Genomic DNA, 12,823 nt, shown 5'->3' with positions numbered 1-12,823 from the left:
GGGGAAATTAATCTATATTTTGGGTATAAGGCTTGTGGTTTGACATTTTTTTTGGTACAACACCAACAAAGACAGTATAACTTGACATCCATGTGAGATTTGATGATGCACCAGTGGAACCATTTTGGATCATAAAAAGTTTGATGGTGAAGGGAAGGGAGAGGGAGAGGAAATTCACTTAAGAGGGCAGCAAGGCAAAATGCACCTTTTGTGGCCAGAGGAGAATTCAATAGCGAGAGCAATTAAACTTCCAAGAGGTCTGGAGAAACTGGTAATACGGAGCCCCTAGGAGGCTTGAGTGTCTGGGCTCAGTAACTGAGTGGAGAGATGAGCTTTGGAGAAGAGGTTCTTCCCTTGTTACTTTCACACGGTGAGATGAGAGGGGACTGTCCAAAGTCTTTGTTATGTAGAGGGTAATGTCATCTGCTAAGGTCAAGGGCCTGGGAAAGCAAGGCAGTATAGGGAATTCGAGAAGCATGGGAAAAATACGGGCTTCAATCAGTCAGGCCCTGGTTCAAATCCTGACTTTACTCTTACTGAATTACTTACTTATTTTTTTAGTTAGACCCCTTATGTGTAAAATGGGAACATCTACCTTGAAAGTTGGACGTCAAAATTAAAGCTTTTGCAATGCACCTGAGAGAACACCTGGAATACAGTAGAAACTCAATAATTGATAGCTCTGAATGCCTATGATAATGATAGTATAGGAATACTGCTACAATGGAAAATGGTAAGAACTAAGAACAATTGTTATGCCCTGTTGAAGTGCCAGCTGAGGCTAGGATTAGTACAGGAGTCATGGAATTATCATTACAATTAGGAAGTTTTTATCGAGCAGCTCTCCACATCCTGGGGTGTGAAGGAAGGAGGTATTCAGAACCCTGAAATGACAAGGCACTTCAGGGAGAGGAACAAAAGTTGGAGAGTACTCACTTTCCTGGCAAGGGGGTGAGTCTCGAAGGGGACTGATAGGGTATTAGGGATCATATTCTGAAGGGCTAAGAAAAGGTATCTAAATTCTTAGTAAGGGTGTGAACCTAGAGAAGGTCTGATAGGATAGAATGGGATCATGGCCATCTGCATCTTGTTCCCATCCAGGAGCAGTTCATGGAGGGTAATGGAGAAGAAAGGCTGAGGGATGGGCAATGACAGTCAGAGACAAGAGTCAAGGGTTTCATCTCCATTCATTACTTTTACCTTACTATTTTCCAGTGAGAAAAACATAGGATGTTTGAACATAGAAGCTGACTAAATTTCACTCTTTGTTTCACTTTCTAGATGTGGGCTCTTCGTATACCCTGAGTTTCAGCCACCTTGGGACAATGACACTGGCCCCACCCTGTTCCAAAACTTCTCGGTTTGGGGAAGTGCAGGCGGTGCACAGGTACGTTTCTTTAGTTTTTTATTAAAACTTTTTTTCTCATTGTGATTTATTATACATTACAATTTAAAGGAAGATGAGTTGCTGCTGAGGGGAGCATTGTAATATCATTATAGTTTTAAGGAACCAACAGCATCACAGGTGTGTGTGGAATAGTTGTTGAATGGACAAATTCCTAGTTACTAAGCCAGGGCTAGTTGACTTCCTTTATGGTGACATAAGCAGCTCTACTAGAGAACAGCAGAATTACTATAGAGATTTACAACCAAAAAAATCATAGAGGTCTTCCATTTCTCCCATACCGTGCCTATTTAGAGATTAAAAATTAAAGCTGAGAAAGCAAAGGGATTTGCTCGAAGTCACATGGTAGCACAACCAGGTACAGAATCCAAACTCCAAATGTTGTGCATTTGATACCCTTATATCTTGACTAATACATGCTTCATTGATAAGAAAAAGTGCCATTCATCATTGGAACACAAAAATTCCAGCTCAAGGTGCTATTCTTACCTTTATCAATGAGCCAAATTTTCTTCTATTTTGTTGGAAAGGGAGAAAAGTTCATGTTCAATCATTTACTTTTCATTATCACAGTGATTTCTTCCAGGGAACCTTTGTATGCTCACTGTTAACAGCAATATATACAAATTATTCAGGGTCACTCTTTCGTGTTATACAGATAAAATTATGTACACTTGGTCTCTGCCACTTAGAAATCCGGAGCCTGGGATACATATATCGATGAAGAAATATGTTTACAGGGCATTCAGTAAAAAGAATAAAAACATAAAATTAAGTCACAATAAGAAAGTTAGACATTTATTTTATATATCCAACAAGAGGAAGACAATTGTGGATGAAAAAAGACCCAAAACACATAATTAGGATAGCTAACCAGAGGATAGCCAATTGTATTTAGTATTTTGTTCTCATTTAATTTTATAACATACTTTGTTTCCCATAAGCACTAAAAATATAGGGGTGAGAATCTAGTAGAAACATTTGTTGAGTGCCCTAAGCAATCATGTCTTGCAGAGCCTTAAATTCTGTCTCCATGCTCTTGAATAACCTTGTTCTAGAGGAAATAACCTAATAAAACAAAACAAAACAAAACAAAAATAATAAAAGATGATCATTAAAGTCAGCCCTCTCAAGTTCTGCAACTAGAAGTGCTGAATTCATGAAAAAAAATTATTTTTAAAGATTGAACTCTTGTAAGTCCAAATAATGAGAATGTTTTGGGAACTTCACTTTTATGAGAAAAGTAAAGGAGAGTAATTAACATGATAGCAGGGAATTTAAAAAGTAACTTCCTCTAAAACAATCTGAAAAAAATAATAAAATTAGAGGATTTACACTTCCTTATTTCAAAACATACTACAAGGCAATAGTACATTTACACAGTGTGGTATGGGAGCAAAGATAGAAATATAGATCAATAGAATTGAATTGAGTCCAGAAATAAACCCATATTATGGTCAACTGACTTTTTTTAAAAGTATATCTTTATTGATTTCAGAGAGAGGAAAAGAGAGGGAGAGAGAGAGATAGAAACATCAACGATGAGAGAGTCATTGATCGGCTGCCTCCTGTACGCCCCCTGCTAGGGATCGAGCCCACAACCCGGGCATGTGCCCTGATGGGGAATCGAACCCCGATCTCCTGGATCCTAGGTCGACGCTCAACCGCTGAGCCACGCCCCGCCGGGCTGGCCAACTGACTTTTGACAAGGATGCCAAGACCATTCATTGGAGGAAATAATAGTCTTTCTAACAAATGGTGCTGGAGCAACTAGAAAGCCACATGCAAAGGGATGAAATTGGATCTTTTCCTCATACTATTTACAAAAATTAACTCGAAATCCTTTCAAAACCTAAATGTTAGAACAAAAATTATAAAACTCTTAAAAGAAAACAAAAGAGAAAGTCTTTATTATCTTGGATTAAGCCAATAACCCTTGGATATGACATGAAAAAAAACAAGCAACAAAAAAAGATGGGTAAGTTTAACTTTATCAAAATTAAAAATTTTAATGTTTCAAAGGATCTCATAAAGAAGTGAAAACACAACCTACAGAATGGGAGACAATATCTGCAAATCATATATGAAAATGGCTTATATCTAGAATACACAGAGAACTCCTATAACTCAGCAATGAAAAGATCAATAATCCAATAAAAAACAAGCAAAGGATCTGATTAGATATTTTTCCAAAGAAGATTCACAAATGAACAATAAGTATATGAAAATATGTTCGATGTGATGAGTTATTAGAGAGATGCAAATCAAAATCACGGGGAGATATGACTACTTTATACCCTGTAGGATGGCTAGACTCAATCTGATACTAAATACTGGCGAAGATGTAGAGAAACTGGAACCCTCATACACTGCTGGTGGGAATTTAAAATGGTCCAGCTGCTTCAGAACAGTCTGGCAGTTCCTGAAATGATTGAACATAAAGACACCATTTGAGCCCGGCTGGGCGTGGCTCAGAGGTTGAGCGTCGACCTAGGATCTAGGCGATCGGGGTTTGATTCCCGGTCAGGGCACATGCCTGGTTGTGGGCTTGATCAATGACTCTTTCATCATTGATGTTTCTCTCTCTCTCTCTCCCTCTCCTTTCCTCTCTCTGAAATCAATAAAGATATATTAAAAAAAAAACCCTTTTGATCCGTCAATTTTATTCCTTGGTCTGTATCAGAGAAATAAAAAACACATATTCCCACAGAGATGTATACACACATGTTTATAGCAGCACTATTTATAATAACCAAAAGGTAGAAGCAACCTCAATATCCATCAGCGGACAAATGGGCCAGTACAGTGTGGCACATCAAGACGATGGAATGCTCTTCAGCCATAAAATGAGTGAAGTGCCATGCTGCAACATGGGCCAACCTTGCAAACATTGTGCAAGTGAAAGAAGCCAGCACAAACACCACATACGATACGATTCCACACATATGAAAAAACCCAAACAGGAAAATCTATAGAGACAGAAAGGGGAGTAATGGCTGCTTAGGGCTAAAGGATATGGTGTTTCTTCTAGAAGTAAAAACGTTCTAAAATTGACTGTGGTGATGGTTACACATGTCTGTGAATATACTAAAACCTTTCAGTGGTACACTTTAAGTAGGTGAATTGTATGGTGTGTAAATCTAAATAAAGCTCTTAGAAAAACCAAACCAAACCAAACCAAACCCGAAAACAAACAAAAAAACCCCTAACTTCTTTGGTATATACCCAAGCAAACTTTCAAATGTTCCCTCTTCCTATCTGTGGCAAATTCCCTGTTTCTTTCTATCTATCTCATTTGTAAAATGGAAATAGTAATAGTACCTAAATTATAAGTTTGTTTTGTGAGTTAGATGAGTGCCTGCATGTAAACTGTATAATAACAGCTGTAGTTATTACCTTTGTTAGTAAACAGAGTTGGATGGTGATAGAGTGAGTTGATAATAACATTCCTGGGAATGGGAACACTGAGAAGTTCCTTCATGACGTAAGAAGAACGTTGCATTTAAATTCATAAACTTTCATTATTAGATGTCTGACTGTGTCCTGGTCATTAGACATAAGTGTCATGTATGTAGATATTTAAACATAATATTCAGCGGGTAAAAATTCTACTGCGTATAAATATAAATTTATACCTATTTGATGATATTGATAGCTAATATTTTTGTATATTTTCTCATTTACTCATCTTAACTTTTGGGAGAGCATCATTATTTCCTCCTTATGTAGATAAGAAAACTCTCTGCGTTAGGGGTGAAACTCTTGCTCATGTCACAGGCTAAGGATTGCTGGATTCCAACTCAGGCAATCTGACCCTCTTGTATGTGTTAGTAAAAGTTGAGAAAAATCCCCACTCCTCACCATGTCTCATAAATGCAGTGATTCTTTTAGAAGAGGGAAAGTGAGATGAGAACACATTAGTAAAGCTGTATTTATACCACAAACGGACTTTTTGCTATTGTGTGTGTGTTTCCTTTAGAAATTACCAGGTTCTCTAGTTAATGCTGAATGTTAGCTGTTTTTGAATGAGTTATTTGCCAGAACTTGACATGCCTGTAATTGGGTAACAACTGTGTCAAGATCATACCTATTTTGTTTAAATAAACCTTTGTATCTTCAAAGATCTATCATTTTAGAAAAGCTATTGGTGCATACAAAACGAGAAATGCGAGCTATTTAATTCTTGAAAACTCAAGCCCAAAGACTGATTGACAGGGAGAAGAAGCAGGATACTATGGTAAATCAAGGCTACCTTGGCTTAATTATTAGGAAACTTCCACTTTAAGATATGAAGGCAACCATGACCCTATTTAATGAATAAGAAGTGACTGTGTTAAGTCAATTGCTAGTGCTGACCTCCACCCTGGTTGTAAAGATGGTTGAATGTGGCCGAAGGAGAAGTTAGGTGTCTTTTTAAGATCACCTAGTTAGTTAGTATCAGTGATAGGTGAAAATGAAGGGTTCTGTCCCCCAAGCCAGTGGTATTCTTTCAACTCTATTAAGCTAATTTTGTTAATAATTGACCCCTGTTTGGACCTGCTAACAGGAGTGGCCATAAATATATGTTCGCATAATGTACTTGGAGTCTGCAGTCATGCTCAATTACTTATTTCACATTTGCAATTTTCTGACAGTATTAGTTAATATATACTACACTGAGGAAAATGTTAAGCACTGCAGAGCTTGTGTGATATGTTTTTCTCTACTAATTTTGTGTGATTTGGAGATGGCAAGTTTAATTTAGGTACGTGGAGGATTCACATTGATCCTTTTAATATATCAGTTATTTGGAGAAATGAAAAGAACAGAGGGGATGTTACTAAAGGAGACTAGTTCATGCTGACCTCATGGCAACTTTGGGATGTGTGTATAGATATTGATGGACAAAAGCTGCTTAAATATGGTATAGCTTGCTATTTATACTTAATCAATAATTAAAGAAGTTACAGGAAGTCTGCAAGAAAAGCCAAGCTCAGACCTTTGACATAAACGTATGCTGTTTTTTTGTTTGTTTGTTTGTTTTGTGTGTGTGTTTTTTTTATATATAGATTTTTAGAAGTAGCAATCTTTACTTGAAAAACTTCCAAGTTTATTCATGCAGAGATTTTGGAATTGACATCTTGGAAAGTGATGCAAATACTGTAGTTACTGACAGCTTATTACTTGGTCATTTTGCCCACAAGGTAAGTACCTTATGTGGTTGTTTTAGGCTGTCCATCAAAACAGAATCATGTGTGCTGGGCTCCCTGGTGACCCAGGATATGTAATTTTAATAGCATTCTTCAGTGAATCTTGTATTTAATTGGTAAAAGTTAGAGGAACTTTTTATTTGTAACAGTGGTGATATTTATAATAAAATTCAAATATACCCAAGGATTCGATGTTATAAGTCAATAAATTTTTATTTTGTTGCAATTTAGCATTATTACCCATACCAATTAAATAATATATCTAATAATTTTAGGCTAGTTTACTCTAACCTCACAATAATTATAGAATAGCATGATTCCATGTTGTCTCTCTGCATTGTGGTTTGCCAAGTTTCTGCAGCAACATTTTGTTCATAGGGTCCTTACTCTACTTAGGGTGCCCCCCCAAAAAATAGGTAATATAAATTTACATTGTTTACTACAGTATGCTATGACTTATGTGATTCCCTAATACTTCCTTAAGTGTGGTGTTAAAGTACAAAATTCATCCGAGTAAGTTTGAAGAGCTAATTGGCTTTATTAAGTGATTCATGAATAGGGAAGCATCCCATCTAAAGCTCTGAGGGGTTGTACAAAACAGAAGGCTTTTAGAAGCTAAAGAGTGTGGCAGGGGAGTTCTTTTTTTTTGTTCCTTTATTTAATTTATTTATTTTTCCCCATCACCATTTATTACACTCCCTTCCACCTCCATCCCTCTCCTCCTTTCCTACGATCCCCACACTGTTGCCCTGGTCCACTAGGTCTTTGTCTTTTGTTTCCTCTCAACCTTTTCACCTCTCTAGCTGTTTGCCTGCTCAGGGACACTCTTAGCAAATGAAAAGAAAGGATTATTTTTAGACCAGGTCATTTTGGGGGAGGGAAGGGCAGGGGTTTCATCAAGCAGATTTTACCTTACCAGTGTTGGTCAGGAAATTTCAGACTGATTGGTTTAATATTCCATTCCTGGGAGAGGCAGAAACTGCAGTTAGGTTAGTTATGAAGTTTTGGTTTGGTGACTTGCTTAAGAAAAAATGACTCCGTTTTGGCCTGTTGCCTCTTTTTTTAACTATGGATTTCTATATGATAAACATCAGACTACAGATGACTTCTGTGCCACTGCAAGGCCAGGTTCCCAGACTGTAGATGAGGCAAAGAGGACCTCCCAGAAGAGAAGTACCTCTTCTCCTCCAGGGAAGCCCATGGTTGCCATTGATCTCAGTAGGCTTCAGACGTATAATGGGTCCCCTCAGTTCTCGTTTTGAAAGAGGGACATGCATATTATTAACACACTGTCATAATACTCATAGATGGAAGAAAACGACAGTATTTCTGAGAACCAAGGAAAGAGCATTCTGTTTAGTTTGTTGCTGAATGCTTTGGCAAATTGAAATTTAAATGATAATTATTTACTGTTGTATTTCTCTTGGAGATTATTTCATAGCTCTAGATATAAACACTAAGATTAAAAAATTCCTTTGGTTACTAAGCTACATTTTCCTATGTTTAATTCTCAGACTTACTTAGTTAAATCTCTTTTGAACCATCCTTTCCAGGAGGGACATATGTACCAGTTTTTCATTTTCTCTGAAGGGATTACTACCTTGAGAGATGATTCTTCTAAGACTACACAGTTTCCAAGAGAGGATGAGACCCAGATTTAGATTCTGTGATACTGTAGACCAAAGGCCCTTAAATTTCTCTGGAATAACCTTCGAGGAGATGCTAAAAACAAAATGCCCATCAAACTGAGTAACTGTCTTGGTAAATTAATGTCACACCATCTTAATTGATGCCAAATAGACATCGTAATTAATAGGAGAGTGACATAAATTAAGATATAAATTTTGACAAAAGGGTGGTTATTGTGAGATAATAAAAAAATAATCACAGCCCTGGGATGGGATTCACCAGGAATGCAATGCAGCTAAGGGCCTCCTTAGCCTCTTAACAAGCAAGTGCAGGAGAAAAGGCCCTGGATGGAAAATGTCAAACAGTTTGTTCTAGGGGAGATCTAGATCCTGGTTAGGCATCCAAATAAAAAAAACATGTGATTTCACAGCTAAATATTACCTAAGAGTTAGTCTAGTTAGAAGTCCTGAATTTACAGGTGAAGAAATGGAGGCTTTAGGAAGTCAAATGGTAGCCCACGATCCATGCCTAGTAGTGTGGAGGTGGGACCACCTGGATATCCTCCCACTCCTGGCCAAATATTTTCTCAGTTACACATGGAGAATAGCTTTGGCAATGAGCTTTTATGAGTACCTATTCCAGTATTTCCTGATGTGTTTTCAATGGAAGGCTAGCCTCAAGAGAGGGTCTAGGAAAAGGAAAATCTTAGGTTAATTCCATTTAGGATATGCTGTTTATCACAGCTCCCATCCCCTGAAATTCACATCCCATTTTAACACATTAAAGGCTCTGCAGATTCCTAGGGTGAAAAATAAACAAGCAAAATATCTCTGAATCTTTACTTAACACAGGGTTGCTTAGGGGTATTTGGGAAACTTTATTCACATAAGAAACTGTGTGAGTTGTTAAAAAACACACAAACACACACCTGAACTCTGTGGTTGTGGAACTGATTTTAGCTTCCATGTTTTGTGCCTGCTATTTCTTTAGGTATTAAGATTTTCAGAGAATTTGGCTTCTTATCATTCTTAGACTTTCCACCCACATATAATTGGTGGCACACAATGATCAGTGAGTCATATTCTAAAACAAACACTGGTTTCTGGAAGACCATGTTATTGGAAAGGATTTTTTTTTTTTTTTTTTTAATGTCTTTATTGATTTCAGAGAGAGGAAGGGAGAGGGAGAGAGAAAGAGAGAAACATCAATGATGAGAGAGTCATTGATCGGCTGCCTCCTGCATGCCCCTGACTAGGGGATCGAGCTTGCAACCCGGGCATGTGCCCTGACCGGGAATCGAACCCTGAGCGCCTGGATCCTGGGTCAATACTCAACAGCTGAGCCACACCCGGCCGGGCTGGAAAGGATTTTTTACCTCTAACTAGCATATTTGTATATATGTTGGTACACTCACATCCAATGTTACCTTTATATTGAGATGGGTAGAATGATTTCCAGCGAGGATGTCTTTAATATACAAGACAAAGAGGTGCACTTTACCGTGACTATCCTGTCCATCCTAGTTTGGTCGTGCAGTTTGCTTAGCCTGGTTGTCCAAAGCATTTATCCAACTAGCATCCTCTTTCAGACTCTCCATGTTCTGCTCTGGATGTAAATTATGCTCACCCTCCTTAGGAAGTGTCTGTAGGATGTTTGCCTTTTGGTCGTTATTGTAATTAATTTGAGCAGATGATACTACTTTAAAAAATATATTATTCAGACAGATGCTGATGGGTTTAGTTCATTTTTCCTCCTATTTCTCTAGGGGTTCCTTCCCATTTTCACTGATGGATTTGTCTTCCTCAATTTAGACCTTTCATATTTTTTTTGTTTCTCTAAATTCTGTTCTAGGGCCCCTTCTCTTCTCAATATACTTGCTCTCCCTGGGAGAAATCTCATTTTCTCTAGTGGTTTCAATTACCATCCACGCGCTGATGTCTCCATATATTTGCATTTATTTCTACCATCTCATTTTGTGCTTTCAGTTTGCAATGTTTTCTTTTTTTTCTCCTACTTTCTGAACTTGATTTGTCTTGCATTGAGTAGTATCTTTAAAATATTTACTCATTTTAAAGTTATTCATTCTGTGGGACTATTTACATGATCGGGTTTAAATTTTTAACATACCTGCTTGTCTTAAAGTCTAAATTACATCAGCACTGTTAAATTTTACCTGAGCAATGCAAGGACCTTAAACTCTTTTAACTTCTTTCTTCACCTTCCCATCATGTATATTACTTTTCTCCAGTATTTCTTCCCCTTTTAAAAGTAAACATTTTATGAAAATATAACATTACTGGAGAAAAGTGCACAAATCACAAGCAAAGAGTTCAACAGATTTTTTAAAAAGCAAAAAACCCCACACATGTACATAGCACCCAGTCAAGAAATAGAACATTGCTTCATACTCTGAAGCCCCCTGGGTCTCTTCTCATTTAACCCAACCCCCAGACCTCAACCAGAGGGAAACATTATTCAGACTCTATAGACATAGACTAGTTTCAAATCTGTCTTTGAACTTTATATAAATGAAATCATAGAGCACGTAGCTCTTTGGTGCCTGGCTTCTTCAGCATGTTATTATGTCTGTGAGATTCATTTGTGTGTTTTTATGTTACAATAATTCATTCTTCCAATTGTTATGCAGTATTCTACTTTATGACTGTACCACCATTTTTTTTCCTTTTATTTTTATTTTTGAAAATTATTATTATTTGGAAATTGTTTTTCTAATCTTCTTAATTTTATCTCTGATTTCCCAACTGTATTTTTATTCTATTTTCTAGACTATCTTGTCATTTTTTTTTTCCTATTTAATTTGTTATTTCTGCTCTCCTGTTTTTGTTCTCTTTCTATTTCTGAAAAATTCTTTTTTTCAGGCTTCTTCTTCTTATTCCATGGATATAACATACTTATTTCTCTGAGGCTATTAATGATAATGTTTAAGTTTTCTTCTGGTTTCTATACTGGCTATGTCTTCACTGGGTTTCTCCTTTTTGTTTCTCTCTATCACTCTTTCCTGTTGGAGGTAACTGAAAATTTCTGGTGACCCTCAGATGTACAATTATTTTTAAATGTGGGACTGTGGAGCATTAACAACTTGATTAGGTGAAGTTTGTTGAAGATATTTTGTGGTAAACCCTGGAAGCAATATTTTTTTAGATTTTTTTAATGTTTATTTTTATATTGACATACAATAAAACTGACTTTTTTGATGTACAGTGTCTGATTTTTAACATAGGTATAGACTTGTGTAACCAAATCAAAATACAGAACAGTTGCATCAAATTTATAAGCTCCCTTGAGCTCCATCTTTGTAGCCACAACCCCCTCTCACATCAACCCCTGGGAATCACTCATCTCCTCTGTCTTTTCAACAATCATATAAATGGAATCACATAGTGTGTAACCTTTTGGCACTGGCTTCTCTCGTTCCCAGATGCATTAGGGAATTTATCTAACTTGTTGCAAGAAATAGTATTTTATTCCATATGATTGTTGGGTAGTATTTTTCTATAAGGATATACCACAGTTTGTTTGTCCATGCATTTGTGAAGGACATTTGAGTAGTTTCCAGATTTTGTGATTACAAATGAAACTGTTGTGACCATATGTCATTTCTCTAAGGTAAATACCTAGGAGTTGAATTACTAGGTCATATGATAAAGGTATGTTTAACTTTATCAGAAACTGCCCAACTGTTTCCCACAGTGGCTGTGCTATTTTGCATTCCCACTAGCAGTATATGAGAGTTTTAGTTGTTCCCGATCATCACCAACATTTGGTATCATCACAGTTTTTTACTTATTGGTCTCATAAAAGTATAGTATATTTTATCATGATCCTTTGTCATGTATGTGATTTGTAAATATTTTCTCCCAGTTGGTCTTTTTATTCTCTTAATCGTTTTCATTTGTGCATTACAAATTGTACTTCATGTAGCCAGTTCTCTTATTTTTCTTACCTTCTTTTTCCCCTTGTGAATCCCAGGGAAACCTGTGTATGTCAGCTGGGATCAAAACTCCCAAAAGGTGGGAACTGATGGTATCTAACACAACTTTTGTTAATTTTGATCGCACTGACTGCGTGTCCATCAGAACCTGTTCGGGCTGTTCCCGAGGACAGGGTGAGTTGATTGAATAGATAAAACAGACTGTAAATAAGGCCAACACTCAAGTAAATATGATAAATATTGACAAAGGCTTTTGTGATTCATTATTTCTTTCAGTTATAAAATTGGTCAGTAGAAACTGCTGCTCAGATCGCCTAAAAGAAATCCTAGTGGAGGCCAGGTGTCCTCCCTGTGGCTCCTGCGGCTCCCATTCTTTTCCTGTGATGGCATCTATCGCACCATCTTTACGATGCCATGTCTCTGCTGGACTCTGAGCTGCACAAAGGCAGGGATTTTTTCTCTTCTGCTTACACTTTTATCATTAGGACCTAGTAGCCTGGTGCTTAATAAGTTCATTGATTAAATTAATGCAGTTGAATGGATAGACATATGAATATAAATTAGCACACAGGCAATCCTTACAAAAGAGCCAGAATTTAGTTCTTTATGTTTTTAGCAGCCCAGGGTTTGCTGCATGCACAAAGAGAA

At 37.0% G+C, this 12,823-nt stretch overlaps 1 protein-coding gene across 1 annotated transcript in view; it reads left to right on the top strand.

The window, feature by feature from the left end:
• The window catches only part of PKHD1 (PKHD1 ciliary IPT domain containing fibrocystin/polyductin), a 377,339-nt gene that overhangs the window by 164,876 nt on the left and 199,640 nt on the right, over positions 1-12,823 (top strand). The window contains 3 exon segments of the mRNA XM_087817135.1: positions 1,282-1,387; positions 6,454-6,588; positions 12,214-12,349. Coding sequence (XP_087673261.1) covers positions 1,282-1,387; positions 6,454-6,588; positions 12,214-12,349 — 377 coding nt within the window.

This window comes from Miniopterus natalensis, chromosome 5 (genome assembly GCF_054644295.1).
Source record: "Miniopterus natalensis isolate mMinNat1 chromosome 5, mMinNat1.hap1, whole genome shotgun sequence".
Lineage (NCBI taxonomy): Eukaryota > Metazoa > Chordata > Mammalia > Chiroptera > Miniopteridae > Miniopterus > Miniopterus natalensis.
This window is presented reverse-complemented; position numbering and strand designations above follow the sequence as displayed.